At 58.0% G+C, this 17,783-nt stretch overlaps 2 protein-coding genes across 7 annotated transcripts; both read right to left on the minus strand.

The window, feature by feature from the left end:
- Window positions 1-3,009: 3,009 nt before the first annotated feature.
- On the minus strand, window positions 3,010-8,701 carry STMN4 (stathmin 4). Of its 6 annotated transcripts, none has more exons than XM_062618621.1 (6): window positions 8,551-8,699; window positions 5,858-5,916; window positions 5,338-5,433; window positions 4,491-4,696; window positions 4,116-4,307; window positions 3,010-3,196 (listed from the first exon to the last, which is right to left on the minus strand). In XM_062618621.1, the coding sequence occupies exons 2-6, from the start codon at window positions 5,868-5,870 to the stop codon at window positions 3,137-3,139; spliced, it is 567 nt and encodes a 188-aa protein (XP_062474605.1). In that variant the 5' UTR covers window positions 5,871-5,916; window positions 8,551-8,699; the 3' UTR covers window positions 3,010-3,136. The 6 variants fall into 6 exon arrangements, with proteins under 6 accessions (XP_062474605.1, XP_062474604.1, XP_062474603.1 ...); XM_062618620.1 differs by having other exon boundaries at window positions 4,491-4,699; XM_062618619.1 differs by lacking the exon at window positions 3,010-3,196 and adding an exon at window positions 3,204-3,644 and having other exon boundaries at window positions 8,551-8,701.
- Window positions 8,702-12,821: 4,120 nt separating this feature from the next.
- TRIM35 (tripartite motif containing 35) lies at window positions 12,822-17,675 on the minus strand. Its single transcript, XM_062618622.1, has 7 exons — window positions 17,548-17,675; window positions 16,203-16,650; window positions 15,146-15,241; window positions 14,501-14,731; window positions 14,334-14,356; window positions 13,769-13,890; window positions 12,822-13,470 (listed from the first exon to the last, which is right to left on the minus strand). The coding sequence occupies exons 1-7, from the start codon at window positions 17,628-17,630 to the stop codon at window positions 12,905-12,907; spliced, it is 1,569 nt and encodes a 522-aa protein (XP_062474606.1). The 5' UTR covers window positions 17,631-17,675; the 3' UTR covers window positions 12,822-12,904.
- Between the last annotated feature and the right edge of the window lie 108 nt (window positions 17,676-17,783).

Below are 17,783 nucleotides of genomic sequence, written 5' to 3' on the forward strand. Positions count from 1 at the left end.
TCACATTTTTTTCTAAGCCAAATCAGCCCCTAGTTATTTTTTATTTATTGGTCCAAATCATGTTACATCCATAATCAAATTTGTTATATCTGATGTCATGACTGGCAGTCTTGGCCTTCTATGGCATTCCTGATACAGTTGTCTGATTACAGGTGGCTTTGCAAGACTCTGCACCCCAAAACTCCCCTAAAGTTAAGGGATTCATATTGGACTACACTAAGACAAATCATTCTGCCTCATTCTATGATTCATTCTATGATTCTGTCATCCTATGAGTCTATGATCTGCTGGGTGCTGGGCTTTGGGCAGCACACAGCGGTGTGTGGCTAAGCAAGAAACTAAAAACACTCAATCAAATGACCCTGTACACTCAATCCTGACTGGGGGAGGAAAGTGTGTCTGACTCCCCTCAGGACAGGATGCCCTACTGCGAGCCTGGCTCCTTCTTCCACTCTTCCCTTTCACACTCAAGCTAACCCCTGCCTTGTTAATTTGGCTGGCTGCATTATAGAGCTGTCTAAAGTGATATGGGGCAGGAAATTATAATGACAGAGCCTCATCGAGTGCAGCCATGAGGCAGACACCCCACAGGGTCTGTGCATTGCTGCACTGACCAGACAGCCCTGCAGGCCCCTGCACACTTGGACGTGCCCATTCTTGCTGCAGAATACCTTGGGCTACCAGCTGCTGCTGAGCTCTGTGTGTATGTGTGTATCTTGCTGGGGGAACAGCTACAGGACCTTACATTGTTTTGGCTCACAACTACTCAAAACAGAGGAAGGTCCAAGGACAGTTTACATCTGACGTGTTAGGTCAATTCAAGTATTTCCACCTCTGTGATAATTAGGACCTAGTGTCCTTACTGGAGATGGAGGTGGTTTATAAGGGCTACCAGCCCATGCTCTGCAGTTTCCAGTCCCATAGCTGGGAAAGGCATCTGGACTGAGACTGGAAAAAATGCAAGAAAGGGGCACTGGGGTGGTGGTCATCAAGAAATCCTTGGTGAGGGTGGGATCTTGAAACCAAAACCATTCGAGGATTCTGTGAACACTGGTCCTGTGTCGTTTCTTGAATGGTTCCTTTTGATACAGCCCCTTTGCTATTATACCTGCCCATAATGGGAACCCTGAGCACGGCTGCTGTGTTCACAGGGAGGTCTGGCCTTTGTTTTAATGTTGGCGCTGAATCCCACACCCATGGGACCACCAGCTCTTTGGCTGGATACCCACCTTCCAAGGCTTCCCAGGGTCAGAGAGGGCCTGCTGAGCCCAGATCAGAGAGGATCAGGTCAGGGAGGACCTCCTTGGACCAGGAGGAAGGGGCAATTGTCCCCTCTGGAGTGCTAATCCTAATATTTGATGCCATCACCTCTCTCAGGGTGAGGAAAAACAAGAGGGGAGTTGGTGCTGCTTCCTCCTTAGGGCTGGAGAGCAAGAAATTCCTGGCTCTTCCCCTTGCCTTGAGGATGTGACGTTTCCCTGTTGCCTGCTCCATGAATAGACGGAATGGCCTCAGCTTAGACTTCGGCATGTCTCCAGCTACCTCCGTGCTTCCTTGCCATGCCAGCCAGCTCCCAGCACATGGCTGCAATCTGGCTCCAGCTCCCTGCTCCAGGTGTGGTGTAGGAGAGCATCACCACTGGGTGCCCCGAGGGGTGCATGAGCCCAGGGTGCACAGCTGGGTGCAAGGGGCTGATAGTGCTGGAGGGCCAAGGGACTCCAAAGCTGCAGCAGTCCCACCATGCTGGGGTTTGGGCCGTGGGGGTGAAACAGACCCATCCCCTTGATACAAAAGCTCCCTCCCTCCCTCATTTGCCCCAGCCATGGTCCCTTTCCCCTTCCCAGTCTGACACTGGGATGCCCCCTCTAAAAAAAGCCACACGGAAGACACTGCACAGATCATGAGAAAACGAAAGAAATGCCAAGGCAGTTTATTTACAACTGTTGTATACAAAAAAGGACAGCTCGTGCCACAGCTGGAACAGCCCCCCCATCTCCTTCACCCGCTGCCCTCTCCCGTGTTCTTCCCCCCAGGGCTCTGGGGTCTGGGTGAGCATCTTGGAGCACCGGTAAAGAGATGCGGTTCCCTCCAGACCTGAATCAGAGCTTGGGAAGCCTTGTCTGGCCATAGCGGAGAGCAAACCCTCTGCTAGCATCAGGGTTGGAGGCTGATGAGGTGCCAGGGCACCACAGCACTGGGACCGCTGCCTGCTGCTGCTTTCCCTCTTGTTTTTCCTTGTCCCTTCCATCATGGTTTCCACAGCCCTGCCCTGTTTTCCTCTCCTGCTCTCACTCCCTTTTCAATAGCCATCTGAGCCACCACCTCTAGAAGCCGATGGCTTTCCAGCTGCTCTAAAGCAGAAAAGGGGATTTCATCTAAGAGTTCCCACAGAGATGATTCTCAGGAGGTTTTTACCACCCCACCCCCCAAAAAAAAAACACCAGCTCTTTGGGAAGTCATGGGCTTTTCAGTTTTTTCTCTTGAAAAGGATCATCAGCATCTCCTACACATAAAGCCTTTGGAGCTGGTGAGCCTCACTCTCTGACCACCTCCAAGGCAGGGGATCTCTTCTCCCCCTTCCCCAAAATGGTTCTGTAAGGTCTATGGGCAAATAATGCCCACTGGGGGCAAGAAACCTTGAATCCAGGCGGGAAAAAGAGAGGGAGGGACACCAAAAGATGGTGCCCATCGATGGGGTGGGATGAAGGAGAAGAGTGATGCCGGAGGGATGCCCGCCTGCCCGCCCTGCCTGCCCAGCACCAAATTAAAGTCACACACAACGCACATTTCCCCCCCTTTCCCTCCCCACCCGCTTCATCCCCCTCCAGCTTTTCCCTGGGGGGGGTTCACCTCCTCCGCTTCACCAGCTCTTGGCTGTCTCTCCGGACCTGGTTGATGGGTGGCACACGAGACCCACCAAGGAGGTGGGCATCCCGAAGCCAGCTCCCTCCCTCCCACCCTCCCTCCTTTCTGCTCCCTCCCCACCCACCCCAAAACGACTAGGATGGCTTCACTGGTCAACTCTTTACATTCACGAACAAAGAAAGCAGAGGAACGTCCACCCTTTCACCGTCCGACCTTGCGCTGCGGCAGCCTCTGCCACCTCCCCGGAGCTGTCAGTTCAACCATTGCCTCTTTACCTGGAGGCCTCTTCCTTGAGCTCCTTGTTTTTCCTCACTTCTTCCGCGTGTTTGTCCTGTGGGAGGGGGTAGGAGGGAAGGAGGGGGGGGACACGCGTTAGCTGGATGGACGTCAGGGTCCCCACGGGCAGGCCAGCGGCTTCAGAGGGGTTCGAAGGCACGAGGGCGTTCGCGAGGTTCATCCCCCGAGGGACACCACCGATGGGTCAACAGCGTCCTCTCCTCCCCTTGGGGTGTTTTAAGGACTGTGGAGGCACTCAGGGACAGATTGTCCTCGCCCTCTAGCTAGGAGGTAGACGTCAACCAGACAGGATGGACCGGGAGCCCCAAGGAGATGGGGTTAGCTCGGATTGTCCTTCATTATCTCGTGCTCTCTGCCTCTGACCCAAGGCTAGCTGAGGCGTTTGGAGAAGGGCACTGGGCGAGCTCCTTGCAGAAGGGATGTATTGGAGGGAGCTGGAGGTGGTGAGGGTGGGACCTTCCATGCTGAGGTTGGGAACAGACCTGCTTCGGGGAGAGAGAAGAGGTCTGCACAAGCTGGCAGGGTGGAAGCATCTCCTAGCACGGCAGCAAGGACCCCTCCAGCTCCACCAGGGAGCTGATGGATCCACAGCTTCCAGGGAAGGGACCAGAGGAAGATCTGCCACCCAGGAGGTGGAAAGCTTGAAAGTGAAGGGTCACAGCCATCATGGTGGGACATGGGGAAAGCAAAAGGTATGGGTCCCAGCTCTCCACCCGCCGACCACTCGTGAGCCTAAGGACACGTCAGGCTTGGTGGATCCCTGGGCAGGACCCCCCACCCCGGGTGGGATGCTGCACTTGGGTATTGCTGCATGGTGGGAAGGGAAGAGGTGGCTCCCATTTTGGTGGTGTCCCCAGGGGATAAAGCCAGCCCAAGAGCCATGCAGGGTGCCCAAGTGTGCCGTGACACCCTCCTGGACCAGTGACCCAGCATGTGCCCCCATCCCTTCTTACCTTCTCTTGCAAGCGCTCCAGCATGGCTGCTAAATGGGCCTCACGGTTCTCCTTGTTGGACTCCATCTTCTGTGCCAGCTTCTCCTTGGCCATTTTGATGAAGTTGTTGTTCTCCTCAATGGCTTTCTGGATGACCTCCCTCTCATGCTCCCGCTTCTCTGCCAGATGCTTCAGCAGCTCGGCTTCTTGGTACTGCGCAGACAAAGTAAACATGATGGTCATGGGGACCATGGGTCCCATCCCCACCTGGCTAAAACCACTCTCTCCAGACTCAGCAGTGTCCCCAGAGGTGGGTGTATGCTGCTGAGTGAAAGCTTGCATGTCCCCATGGCATGTCCCCATGCTGCACTGCTACACAGAAGCCACTGGACTTACCTTCCTCCTTTCCTCTGCCGCCTCCAGCTTCTTCTGGATCTCCTCCAGGGATGGGTCGCGTCGCCGGGGCAGGGAAGCATTGAACTCAGGGATGCCATCAAATGATGGGGGCTTCAGGATGACCTCAAAGGACTGCCCTGAGGTGCGCTTGTTGAGCTCAATGACTTCCATGTCGGAGATGACACACCAGGTGAGGTCTACCGTGTCTGCTGGAGAGGGGCATGGGGTGACCACCAGCACGGACACATCCCATCCCTTCGGGCAAACCACCTCCGCCTGCAGCCCCACCAAAGGGCCACCACCTTCACTCAAATCCCCATACCCTATAGCACCCCATTGTCATGGGCTGGGATATGCACACCTGTTAATGAGGCTGAGTGAGATGAGGGGCTGTGCATCCCACCGAGGGAGACGTGAGCAAGGCAGAGTTCACCCTGCTCCAGGGAATGGGAACAAGACCGTGAAGCTCCTTTTTCTGCGGATTCCCCCCCACCTCCAGCTACCCAGGATGAGCACCCCAAGGCTGGGCATCCCCCTCCATCGCCGCTGTCGCCTCTGAACCTGCTGACATGAATCAGCCTGAATCACCCGGCACCGTCTGCCTAAAAATACCGAGCCCACGCCTGGTGCTTCGTGCAACGATGGAACCGTGGTGGAGCCGTGAAGGAGCGGAGCTGCCAGAGCCCCCCCATCCCAACCCAGCCCCCTGCTTCCAGACACTGCCAGAAACTGTGGAGCCACCCCTCTTGGTTTGAAGGTGACCCTGCTCATGCCAAGGGACTCCTGCAGACCCCTGCATCCCTCCCTTCATGCACCCCTTTGGCACGGGTGGGCAGCAGGGTCCTACCTTCATATGTGTATGCAGGCTTGCTCAGGGGGTCTGAGAGGAAACAGGAGCAAAAGAGGGAGACGAGAGGCAGCTCCTTCATCTTCTCTTTATAAGCTGGGAAGAGACGGTGGGATTGGGGTCAGAAGAGTGGGAGGCTCCATGTGCCAGGGGAGGACAGGGATGGGGATAGTGGCCGGCACTGAATGTGCCCAGATGTTGCAAGCAGGGTGAACTGACTTGGGGAAGCAAAGCGTGCAAAGGGGAAACTGAGGCACGCAGGGGTGGGGTGCTTTATTGATGGCCACATGGGTTATGTCTGTCCTGGTGTGTTAACCACACGCATGACACCTTGCTTGTCACCACTGGGATGCTGTGAGCATCTCAGGGCACGGCTTAGCCTGGGGCACAGCCATCCCCAGGGTGGTTTGGATGGGGTCCTGCTCAAACTAGGGGTGCCCCAGCATGGGGTAGGTGCGAGGGTTGGATACACAGGGCCAGAAAAGCCATGCTGTCCCCTCTCCCTATGATGGTACCGTACCAGCCAGAGTCATGGCTTGAAGATCCTTGGGTGTCTGCAGCAAAGAGTGTTCCTGGGGCCTGGAGAAGGAAAGAGCCAGGATCAGTGCTGGGTGTTCAGGGGCTGGGGGTATTGCCATGACCACTGCCCATGCACGGCCTCCCACCCTGCACACTGGAATGAGCACACACTGGTGTGATGGGTACCCACCAGTGTGGTGAGGGACACACTGGGAGGTGTGAGGGGCACACAGACGTGGCACGGTGTGATGGGTATGTGCTGTTGGGATAGGCATACCCTGGGATGGTGTGATGGGTTGGACATGCACTCGCCAGATAGGATGGACACACACTGGTGGTGCGATGGGCACGCACTGGGATGATGGCAGCAGCTGGTGGGGAAGGAGCCTGCACAGCCCACACGTGTGCACACATGTGCCGGGAGCAGCAGGAACACACATGCGCACACACATGCACCGCAGACAAGGGTGACCCCTTTGCACAGCCTCTGCTGTGACCCAAGCACACCCCTGCTGCCCCTCCATTCACGTCTAGAGAGCCGCAGTCCTCAGCTCAGCCCCTGCCAGACCACACACAGAAGGACCACCTCTTGCATCCCCCTCTCCAGGGGTCTCTGTGGCTGTGGGTGAGGTGTGGGGGCACCCCCAGGGCTCCCCATCCGTCTCCCAGAGTGAGCACAAGAGCTGGCATGGGACAGCAGCACCCAGAGATTCATTAAAACCTGAATAAACAAGGGCCATCCTCCTTTCTCGAGGTTTCGGGGGGACACAGTGAGGTGTCAGTGGCATCAGAGGGTTTTCCCAGCTGTACCAAAATGGGGGCTGAGTTTGTTTTATGGAATTATTCATGGCTTTTGTTTTTAAGGGAAAGAAAAAATCCATTCTTTAAAATAGGGTCTTAAATCCTTGCAGCCTCCCAGGGAAGGAGCAGTATCTGTATACTGCTGTCCCACAGCAGTAACACCCCCAACCCAGCTGAACAAGGGAGGGTCCAGAGAAATCCCAGCCCCTCATCCCTCATCCTGCTGAGATCTGACACTGGGATTGCACAAATAACCTGCCCACAGCTTCCATGGATTGCTGGGGAGGAAACACAGGGGCAAAATGTGGGGGCACCTTTTGGGGACAGCTTCCCTGGAGATGCCCCCCTCTTCTCAGTGACCCCTGGAGCCAGGGCTGTTGGGTTTGGGGGTTACACAGGGGTTTGCTCCTCACCTGGCTGAAGGGTTTTGCCCAGGGCAGCTCCTGCCAAGCACAGTGCCGAAGCAGGGTGGGGATGCTCTGATGGATCGTGTGCCAGCACGAGGATGTGCCTGGCTGGAAAAACCATTTGCCTTGCTCGTGCCTCCCTATCCCTTGCACAACCAGCCCTAATCCTCATTTTCCCTGGTATCTGGATGCATTTTGTGCTACAAAAACCCCTGCTTCCAGACCTCACGTGGCTTTCATGCCCTGGCTGGAGGATAAAATGAAGACATCATCCATCAGACCCGAAATGGGGAGGAGGATGTGGTCCATGACCAGCGATGCTGTCAGCAGCCCCATTCCTCCTCCTTGCTGGATGAAGATGATGTTCAAGGCATTTGGAGAGGAAACACCCTCCGTGATGAGCTCCCTTCCCTCTCTGCCACCCCAGTGCCCCCGACCTGCATGGCCAGCCAAGGGGAGCGGGGTGTGGTTGGGGACCTGCTGCTGCTGTCACCCCCAGTCTGAAACCTCGCTCAAAGCCCAGTGTGGAGAGGCTGTGGGAATGATCCTGCTCCCAGGGAGATGCACTGACTGGGAATCAGTGGGAATGATCCTGCTCCTGGAGAGCACATGGCGGAGGAGGCGATGCCACCCCAAAGAGCTGCAGCTCTGAAACCCATGCATTGGGTTTCAGAGCTGATCTCCACTGTAGATCCTCTGAGCCGGTGGGGCCCCCCCATTTTCCATCCCCTTCCCTGGGAGAAGCAGCAGAGGGAGGTGATGGAGGAATGGAGGGGCTCCCCACTCCCCCCCTTGAAGCGATGGATTCTTCACCCCATCTTTCCAAAGGAGAGACAGGGTGGCAGCTGCCTCCTCCCTCCCTTCTCCTTTCTTTTCCTCCCTCCCTGGAATAAATCTTTCAGCGCCTGCTGGAGCAGGTCACCTCCACCAGCATCCTGCCACCATCAATAATTCAGACCAGCCCTGCCCTCCGGCTGGGGGCTCCTGTACCCGCGTTTGGGATGAGTGTGCTCCGGGCAGGGTGACGCCCCCACCTCGGGGTCCCGGGGATAGTGGGGTACGGCTCCCCCCAGGGGTGCTGGGGCAGAGGATGCTGAGCCCCATCCCTGTATCCCCACAGCATGGGCGTGGGCTGCCACGCGTGGCTGGATGAAGCCCGTGGAGCGAGGGAGATAGAAGGGAATGCGAGGAGCTCTCCAGCAGCCCGAGCTCGGCTGTCGAGGCGGGGAACACACACCAGCCCCCTGCGGGAAGACGTACCTGCTCGGGTCGCAGTGGGTACGTCCCAAAAGGGATGTACTGGGGGACGATGGAGGGATGGGGAAAAAGAGGGGTGTCGCGGGCACAAAGCGACATCCAGGTACCCCCCTGGAAAAATGCCCCCTCCTCAACCCCTCCCAGAAGAACTTTTCTCTTTCCAAACCACACACACACCACACACAGACACCCCCCCATGGAGCAAAGCGGTCCCCCCCATCGCACTCACCGCTCCGCCGGCGCTCAGGCTGCTCCTCCGCGCTCTCTGGGCTCCTTTAACGCGGGCGCGGGGGGTCTGCACGGAGCATCCCAGCCGGGGGGCCCGGAGCCCCCCATGACATCACCCCCCCGCCCCCATGACATCACCTCCCCGGCCCGCCATTGGAGCAGCAGCGCCGCCGCCGCTGATTGGCCCGGGGGCTCTACGAACCGGGTACCAGCCCGGTGACATCACACCCAACTGCTATTTTCGGGATGGGCCTGGGAATAATAATGGAAAACGTATTAAAAAGGGGGAAGAAAAAAAGGATAAAAGGGAAAGGGGGTGTGTGGGGGAGATGCATTTAGACCCAAAAAAAGGGGTTTTGGTGGAGTTCTGGGGGGGGGGTGATGGGTTGAAAGGGGTGTGGGCATGACGGAATGCAAGGTTTGATTCTCTGCTAGAGCAGGACAAAGCTGGAGAGTGGCAAAATGACAAAGAAGGGAACACAGAGTGTTTAATGGGCCTTAATGGCATCCCCCACCTCACACCCATGGGTTGTCATCTCCATGGCGGGGAGAAACAGGGTGTCCCCTCCATCCTCCCAGGGCTGGGATGCGGTGTGACCCATTCCCAGCCCCAGTGGCACATAAGACTCGTTATCCTTCTCCTACAAACTGGGTAAGGGGAGCTTGGAGAGGCCGAGTCCCAAATCCTGAAGCTATTTTGGTGCGATGCTGCTGAGGATGCTGAGGTGAGAGGGGATCCCCAGGGAGCCCCAGAAGAAGTCAGACATCCCTTTAGAGCTGTGCCCTTCCCTTAAACTGACTCTCCTTTCCCCAGATCTGCTTCACCCTGACCTATTTGTCACTGACGGCGGCTCCTGACGGTGATCACAGGCCCGGCACCCCTGGGAAACCGTGTGGGTATATTTAGGTGCTGGTCTCCTCTATTATGCAATGAGCATAAGGGCAATATGGGGAGGTGGTTCCCCATGGAAAACAAATGTAGGGTGGTTTTGCAAAGCCCACGGCTGCAGGACATGAGGAAGGACAGGGTGACCCAGCTGGAAATGGGGTTGAGATCATACATGTGACACCGCAGCTTGGCTTTGAGTTATCCAGCACATCCTGCATAAACAGTATCAATGACGTGTTGCTTCCCTCCAACAGGCTCCTCTCTGCACGAGTGATGAGCGAGCTCCATGCCTCAGCCCCCAGCTCAACAGAACTCATGTGCCCATACAGATGTGGGTGCCATGGATGGAATGCCCTTGGGACATGCGAGGAGCTGAAGCCCTGAGACAGACTGGACAAGGGGAAGAAAGAGTCAAGAGGCAGCGGCCAACTGGGGGACAAAGAGCCATTGTGGGGATCCACATGGCTGCAGGATGGTCCCTGATGCGGCTGGCACCAGGGATCATGGCTCTCTCAGCCACTGCAGATGCTCTGAGGGGTCTCATCTGGAGCTGTCTTCTTGTCCCCTGGCTCCACAAGACCAGCAATGTTGGGGAATGGAGCTTGGTTTCAGTCCCTGGAGACCCTGTGCAAGGCTGTGGCTCTGGGGACACCATCCCTGAGGGCTTCCACCCTCTGCCCTGCCAGCTCTTCCAGCTGTCCCAGGGAACTGCTTTTCCCTGGCAGGGTGTGCTGGTGCCAGTGAAACAAGGTGCAGAAAACGGAGACCAAGGAGATTTGGGTCTGCCCAAGGTGGTGGGGACTGGGGGCTGCCATGGACCACTTCTTTCACATTCAAGCTTTCCCTGGGTTTGGGACCATCTCCAGGATAGGAGGTGGCAGGAGGAGAGGCTGGCCATGGAGCCAGGCTGGTTTTGGGGTGGAAAGAGCTCCGGCAGCAAGAGGAGTCCACAGGAGAAACATGAAGAAAAGGGTTTGCTTATTCCTATGGCTGCAGCCTGCTGGCTCAGGGAAATTTGCTCAGCATCCCAGTGCCAGCATGGGCGGAGGGGATAGGAGAGATCGGGAAAACCCCGTGTGCAGGCTGTGCTCCATCCGGCTGGCCACGCAGAAAGGTCCGTGTGTGCAGGGATGATGCCCCTCTGCCCAGAGTGGGCATCCCAGGGGGACCCTGAGGATGGGGCGAGTGTATTTGGTGTTTTGCCGTCCTACAGCCATACTCGGGGGGTTGCAGGGCTGGAGGAGGGCTCTGCACCCCCTCTCTCTATTCCTCTCCCTGGACATCTCCGACCTCCACCCCTCCAACATTCAATATCCACAGATCCTTCAGCGAGAAGATCCGCAGGTTTGGACTCCCCTTATCCCAGAGGATTCATGGTCCTGGGAAGACGTGGAGCATCCCAGTCACCGCAGTCTCATCCCCATCCACCTTCCCCAGCGCTCAGCACCCAGAGCAGGATACGTCCGCAGGATCCCTCATCCAGGGCTGGGCCATCCCGGGAATCCTCCTTCTGGGGGGTCCCCTCCATTTTTGCTCCCCACCCCTCCGGGATGCACCAGCCCTAGCGCTGGGTACCAGCGGTGAGGGAAGGCGGGCGGGGGGAAGGGGGGGGGGGGGGGAAAGGTGCTGTTCTCCCTCGGATTGGTCAGAAATTACATCATCGCGGGGCTGCGAGCCAATGGGAGAGCTGCCTGCCCCTCCGAAATATCATCCGGTCCTAAAAACGCTGGGAGGGGAGATCAGTACAGCCTGATGGGCGAGGGGGGGGCTGTCTATACAGCAACCCCAGCCCTCACCTGCTTAGATTCACTCCTTCTTCCCCACCCGGATACCAGGGAGTCCCATGCGCACCCATGAAGCCATCCCACTTGCAGGGGAAGGATGGATGGGGATGGGATGCATGGGGATGTGGATAGGGATGGGGATCCTGGGCAGCTAGAGGGCTCCACCCTCTGCAAGAGCAGCCAAAAATGAGGCTAAACCAATAAACATCATTATAATCATAATAAATGAAATCGGGTGTGCCAGCAAGTGCTCAGTCCTGGGGAAGCATCACCTATTTATGTGCCTCTGTGGGACAAAATCAAGCCCAGGGGAAGATGCAGCTACCATTTATTAAACTAACACCTGCAGAGTCTTCAGGATCCAACCGGTTCATTCATTCCTATCGGTTCCTGCAAACCAGTTTTTCACCAAATGATTTGGAAAAAATCAAAATGCTTCTGTTTCGCTGCCCAAAGCAATGCCTCTTTTCACTTTTTATTGCTGTTTGCACCCCGGGCACCTGCTCTGGCACTTGCAGCCACAGGAGGGAAATGTTCCCTTCGGGCCTTACAAAGAGTAAACACCTCCTCCTGCTCCAGCCCCATCAGCCCAGAGAGCTCCATTGGCTTTTGTTGTTCCCAAACAACACCTTTCTTGTGCCTAAGCTGGCTGCGGGATGCCCGAATTTCCAGACACCGCCAGTTTGTAAGGGTGTGATAAGCAGCATAAGGGTATGGCGCAGGGCGGGAGATGGGATGCCTGTGCTCATTTTCCTCTTTTCCCAGTATCCAGGGATGTTCAGTTGAAAACAGATAACATGAGCTGAAGCAAAGAAGGCGGAGGAGTCCCCGGGTGGCCCCCGCACCGCACACCTCCAACTCTCCGTGTTGTTTTTCCACCCCCAGCTCTAGTTCCTAAGAAGCATCCTATGCAAATGGTGAGAAACCATAGAAACCACCCGTTAATATCAGTATCCTGCCAGTGAGATCCTGGCTGGGCCGGCCCCAGGCAGTGAGGGCAGCGTGGCTCCCCAGGCATCCCCCCTTTCCCCAGGACATCACCTTCAAACCCCAAGGGTTCACCAGGCTGGAGGAAAAAGCCTTTTGGGAACTATTAATGTCAGGCCATACCCAGCAAGGGGTTGTAGAGGCTGTTTTTGTCTCTCCCCTTCCCAATTCTGAGCCTCCTCCACCTCCAAACCCCAACTGCACATTGGCACCCTGCTCTGGGACATGGGGATTTATGGAAAAGTCCTTCAAGGGGTGTGAAGCGATGGGGATAAGGGTTGGAGGGGATGGGTTGTTGCTCTCAAGGATGTCCCCACTAATAGTTTTCCTTGTAGAGGGGAAAGACAAGCTTCTGCCTGAGAAAAGCCAAGCTGTGTGGGATTCCTCCCTCCCCACAGAGTTCAGGAGCCCCCAGATAGTTTAATTTCCTATTTACAGCCCCCTGGCAGGGAGATACCTCTTCTGCAAAGCCTTCCCAGCTTTGATCCAGGAGGGATGCAGGAAAGGAACAAAAGTGATTTGAACACCGAGAGATGGAAAAAGAGCAAAATGTTTATTAATGAGAAAAAAAATAAAGAAAAGACAGTACATCCATACATGGCTTTTGTCCTGTTCTTTTTCCTGAGGAAAGCTAAAAGAGCACCAGAAGAACCTCAAATACAGGTAGAGGCAGTGGTGGCAGGAGACGGTGGCCACTAGACAGGCACATTCTCATGGACTTGGACCCGGAGGGGACAGATGCGGAGCGAACTGGGCATCGCACCCACCGGTCTACCCCCAATGTAGAAGTAGGGGAAGACGGTGCCACCAAACTTCTCATGGAAGGTGTAGATGTGGGTCTTGTGGTCAGCGTCGTAGAAGGACAGCTCCCCTTCATCACAGTCCAGCTCCACACGGATCCGTCTCACGTTGCCCATCGCCGTCTCAGACCGTGCCATGTTGGATGCTCGGCACAGCTCACTGTCCTTCCCGGACAGGCTGTAGATGTACCAGAACCCGGAGCGAGCATCATGGTGGAAGGTCCAGTGGCTGCCACTGCGCAGCCGGGCCACCCCCACCCTCCAGTTCTTGATGGTGCCCAGGTCCACCTCCCATGTGTGGAAGCCGGTGGAGAAGCCACAGGAGCCCAGGATGCAGGGGGCTGAGGTGAAGCGCTCGGGGTTCTCCACCAGCAGCTTGTAGCCCCCATTGGTGACGCTGGTGAGGTCCTCGGACACCGAGAGCCAGCCCGCCGCGGAGTTAGGGTTGAAGCTAAAGGGCACTGTGGTGGGGATGTGTGTTAGGAGCCCAGCTTGCTGCAGTGATGAGCTTACAGGCACCCACCCGTCCACCCACTCTCCCTCCCTTTCCTAACCCAGTTCACCATGGAGAAATGCACCATCCAGGGCTTCCCTTTTGGGATGCAAGTGCCCCAGAGCACCCTTTATTCTCTCCAACCTCCCAGCTATGGCCATGGCTGCTCCATGCTCCTCTTCAGCACCCACCACCCCTTAGGCTGCCTCATACAAAGGCTGCTTTAGCCCTGGGATGACCCCTTTGGAGTGGACCCAGTACCTCACCTACAGTGATGATGTCCAGCATCTTCTTCCACACATTGTACTGCAGTGAGCCCAGGTACTTGGGGACATCGAGAAGCATCCCTGACTGCACAGGCTCTGGCTCCTCAGCTGTGCAGGCAATCCTAGGGCAGGGGCAGAGGACGGAGATGCGTCAGGGATGAAGGGACTGACTGGGTCTCCTGGCATCTGCATTTTAGCCAGAGCTTCCCCACCAGCACCCCACATCTCCCAAACCTAGCTCTCACCCCACAAGGGTCCCAGCACCAAATCCCCCCAACATCACAGTTCTAATGCTTCCCACAACACCTGCAATTTTGATTTGTTTCTGCATATGTGCCCCCTATCCTGCCCAGAGGCACCTAGGGGTGCTGCCTGGCCCTGGGGACCCTCTGAGCTGGAGCACCCATACCTGAGGGGTACACAAAAGGAACTCACCTGGGGCAGAGACCTTGCTCTGCAGCCAGGCAGCAGACCCTATTCACCCCCAAGGAGAGGATATGGGGGCTCAACAACCCTGAGCACCCTGTGCCACCAGGCAGGGGACACAGCAGGGACCAGGGCTTACCTGCGCTTGCGGTTCTTGTGGGTCTGAAAGAGAAGGAGACATGAGGCATCAGACCCTGGCTTGTAAGGGCTCACAGGGGCTTGCAAACACTGAAAGGATCACCCAGTGCCCTGCTCGCACCCCAGCACAGATGCCAAGCATGGGGCAGCACCCCGGCAGGGCTTTACCATGAGGAAGGTGTAGTCATCCTTCTTGAGGTCCACCTGGAGCTGGCGGGCTTCGTTGAGCAGGGCCCGGCTCTCATCCGCCAACTGCTTCATCTTGCCCTCAAGGGTGCTGTGCTTGCGCCGCGCCTCCTCCTGCAGCTGGGCCAGCAGTGCCTGCTCCTCACTCCGCAGGAACTCATGCAGCTTCTCAAACTCCTTCCTGATCTGCTCCTCCAGCCGCATCACTTCCACCTGCCCCGTGTGGGGATGTCAGCACCTCCCTTTGGAGCACCCCACTCCCCTGGGCTCACAACAGCCTTCCGTAAGCACTTCTCCGGAGCCCCCCCAACCAGCTCCAGCACTCAGGGACCTGCCAGGCTCCAACCAGGACCATGCTGCCCTCCCCAGATCCCAATTCCTGCTCCCACAGCAGGCACAGCCCCATCACCCTGCTCCTCAAGTCCCCATCTGAGTCCTTCCTCCCCCATCATCACCCTCCTCACCGAGGGATGGAGCATCCCAGAGTGGGTGCAGTGTCCCACACCAGAGCCACCTGCTCTCCTGACCAGGGTGTGTGCATGCATGCGCATGCATTTACACATGTATGCATGTGTTTGCACACGTGTGTCTGGATCCACTGCCTCCCTGCTCATAGGGACCATGCACCTGGTTGTGTTTGGAGATGGACTCGTAGGAGCGATGCACAGCCCCGAAATCCTTTGCCTTATCCCGCAGGGAAGACTCCATGTTCTTCAGCTTGGCCTGTGGGGAGGAGATGCCTTCAGGACCTTCACAAGCCTACACCCAGGGTTTCCAGTGCAGAAAGACAAGAGTTCCAAGCCCAGTAGGATGTGGTTAAGCAGGATGCTTGCTCCATCCACACATTCCCCTCCTGCGGCTGAGGTCAGCCCCTCACAGGGCCATGCGAACACGCTGCTGCTGTGAGGCAGAGAAGCTTTGCTCCCTGACAAATCCTCCCTGCTGTTTTAAGCCCTTCTACTGATGCACCATCAAGTCCCTGCCTGCCCTGGTGCTGCTGGCAGCCCGCCAACACTTGCAAAGCAGCAGCCCCACGCCTGCCCCGCCACATTTGAAATCTGGCTCGTCCCTGTGGGCTGAGTCAGGGCAGCAGTGGCTGCTTTCCCAGCCAGGAAACACGGTGGATCCTGGCATGATGCCCGGCTGCTGGCCAGAGCCCATCTCCTCCTCCTCCTCCTCCCCATGCAGCCATGACCCATCCGACCCCACAGGGCTTGGGGCTGCCTCCCCATCCCACATCCCTCCCTGGCTGGGGGAGTTGTGCAACCCCCATCCCAAACACACTCCTAACCCCGAGGCGCTGCTGCAATAATCAGCTGCTGCAACAACCAGCGTGGCCAGATCCAGCCCAGCCCAGTGGAGGAAATGCAGGGACCTGGCTGCTCTCCAAACCCCTAGAGCATTGCCCTGCTCCCCTTTCCCGTGGGGCAAAGCACCATCGGGGGGGCACTGAGTAATTACTGGCCAGGGAGTGCATTGGGGGCACTCCTGTGGGACTCACTCTTGCAGTGTGGCAGCTCTGTCCCTCATCCCAGCACACTGGTGGGTACAATCACACTTTGGCGCGAGTCAAAGCCATGCACTGGCAAGTTGGTGCCATGGGGTGTGCGGGCTGGACCCCTCCAGATACTGGGGTGCCTCCGCCTGCCATCCCTCCTCCCTCTATGCCTAGAACATTCCTCACCCTGAAATCCGTCGCCACCTCCTGCACCGGCCGCATCTTGTGTCCTTCGTGCTGCTTGGAGCTCTGGCAGACAAAGCACGCCAGTTCCTTATCCTCCAGGCAGAAGAGTTTGGCTTCCTCGTGATGCAGGGGACAGAGGGTGGCCGCGCGGCCCTGACGCTGCCCTTCATCCTTGAGGATCATCTCCACCAGGTTGTTGAGCGTGTGGTTGATGCGCAGGTCATCGAAGGAGGAGGGCTCCTTGCAGACGGGGCAGACGTGGCGCTGGTGCTCCCAGGAACGGCTCACGCAGCCCTTGCAGAAGTTGTGGCCGCAGCAAAGTGTCACGGCTTCCCGGAAAGGGTCGTAGCAGATGGGGCACAGCAGCTCCTCCTTGAAGGTGGCCGTGGAAGACGTAGGCAAGACCTCCGAGCTGCTGCCACCGTCGCTGGCTCCTTTCTCCATGGCGCTGGGGAGAGGGGGGGATAGAGAGAGATTGGAGCGGCGCTTTCCGGGATTCCCGGCTGGAAAAAAAGCCCCGTTCCTGATGCAATCGGTTTCCTGCCAGTGACTCACCCGCTCCCGCCCCGGGCAGCGCTCGCCTGACTGACACCACCCAGGGCGCGCTCCACAACGCGCTCCGACAGCGCGGGGAAGCGGCCGGACCCTGCGCGGGGCGGCTCCGGGGCCCGGACCCACAGCTCGGGGCTCTCCTCCATCCCAGGGCAGCGCCGGTGCCCAGACCCAGGTCCCTATACTCGGTACTTGCGCCCGGACCCAGGCCGGCAGCCCCGCGGCAACCCCGGCGCCCCAACTCAGTGTTGCTGCAGCGCCCAGACCAGGACCCTCGCAGCCGGCACCCAACCTCGGTGCTGCTCCGGTGCCCTGACCGCCACCTCCACCTCTGGCGCTGCTTCGGACCCGCACCCCCAGTGCTTTCCCGCGGGGTCCGGACCCGGACCCGGTCCCGGATCCAGACTCCCTGCGCTGCTCCGGTGCCCTGACCGGAACCCCCAAGCCAGAGACAGCCGCGGTGCCTAGATCCGGGGTCCCACCTCCGGTGTTCTACCCTGGGGCCCGGATCCCCAAGCTCAGGACGGCCCCGGTGCCCAGACCCGGATCCCTATGCCCGGTACTTTACCCGGGGCCCGGAGCCAGGCCGCCAGCCTCGGATCCCCAACCTCGGTACTGCTCCGGTGCCCTAACCGGGACCGGGACTACCACGTCCAGGGCTGCCCCACAGCCCAGACCGCAGCCCACGAGGCAGCCCCAGTGCCCGGACCCCGGCGCTCCCCTAGTGCACGGCGAGTGCTCAGCGCCGTGCTCCCGGGTTCCAAGGAGAATAGGGGAGTTAGGGGGTTCCTACCTTGCCGAGGGCGAATAGCAACGCCTGCAGCGGCCCCTCCACCGCGACAGGCGGCGAGGGGTCCGGGCGGACATCTGCAGCATCCCGGTGCCGGGGCTCGTTTAGGGCTGGCAGCGGTGGGGCGGAGAGGGACAGAGCGGGGCGGAGCAGGGGCCGGGCCTCAGGCGCCGGGGCGGGTGCTGAGGGGGGATCTTCACCGGTTCATGACACTCCTCCGGGGACAAGCACGGTCGGGG

This window comes from Pezoporus occidentalis, unplaced genomic scaffold, assembly GCF_034315485.1.
Source record: "Pezoporus occidentalis ecotype Australia unplaced genomic scaffold, CSIRO_AGI_Poc_V1 ctg201, whole genome shotgun sequence".
In the NCBI taxonomy this organism is placed as follows: Eukaryota; Metazoa; Chordata; class Aves; order Psittaciformes; family Psittacidae; genus Pezoporus; species Pezoporus occidentalis.

Coding starts and splice junctions, on each gene's coding strand:
- STMN4 (XM_062618615.1), bottom strand. Junction 4,308..4,490: donor CGGCAGAGGAAAGGAGGAAG/GTAAGTCCAGTG, acceptor TTGTCTGCGCAG/TACCAAGAAGCCGAGCTGCT. Junction 3,648..4,115: donor TGGAGCGCTTGCAAGAGAAG/GTAAGAAGGGAT, acceptor CTCTCCCCGAAG/CAGGTCTGTTCCCAACCTCA.
- TRIM35 (XM_062618622.1), bottom strand. CDS start 17,630: ATGCTGCAGATGTCCGCCCGGACCCCTCGCCGCCTGTCGCGGTGGAGG. Junction 16,651..17,547: donor TGCTATTCGCCCTCGGCAAG/GTAGGAACCCCC, acceptor CCCTCTCCCCAG/CGCCATGGAGAAAGGAGCCA. Junction 15,242..16,202: donor AGGTGGCGACGGATTTCAGG/GTGAGGAATGTT, acceptor TCCTCCCCACAG/GCCAAGCTGAAGAACATGGA.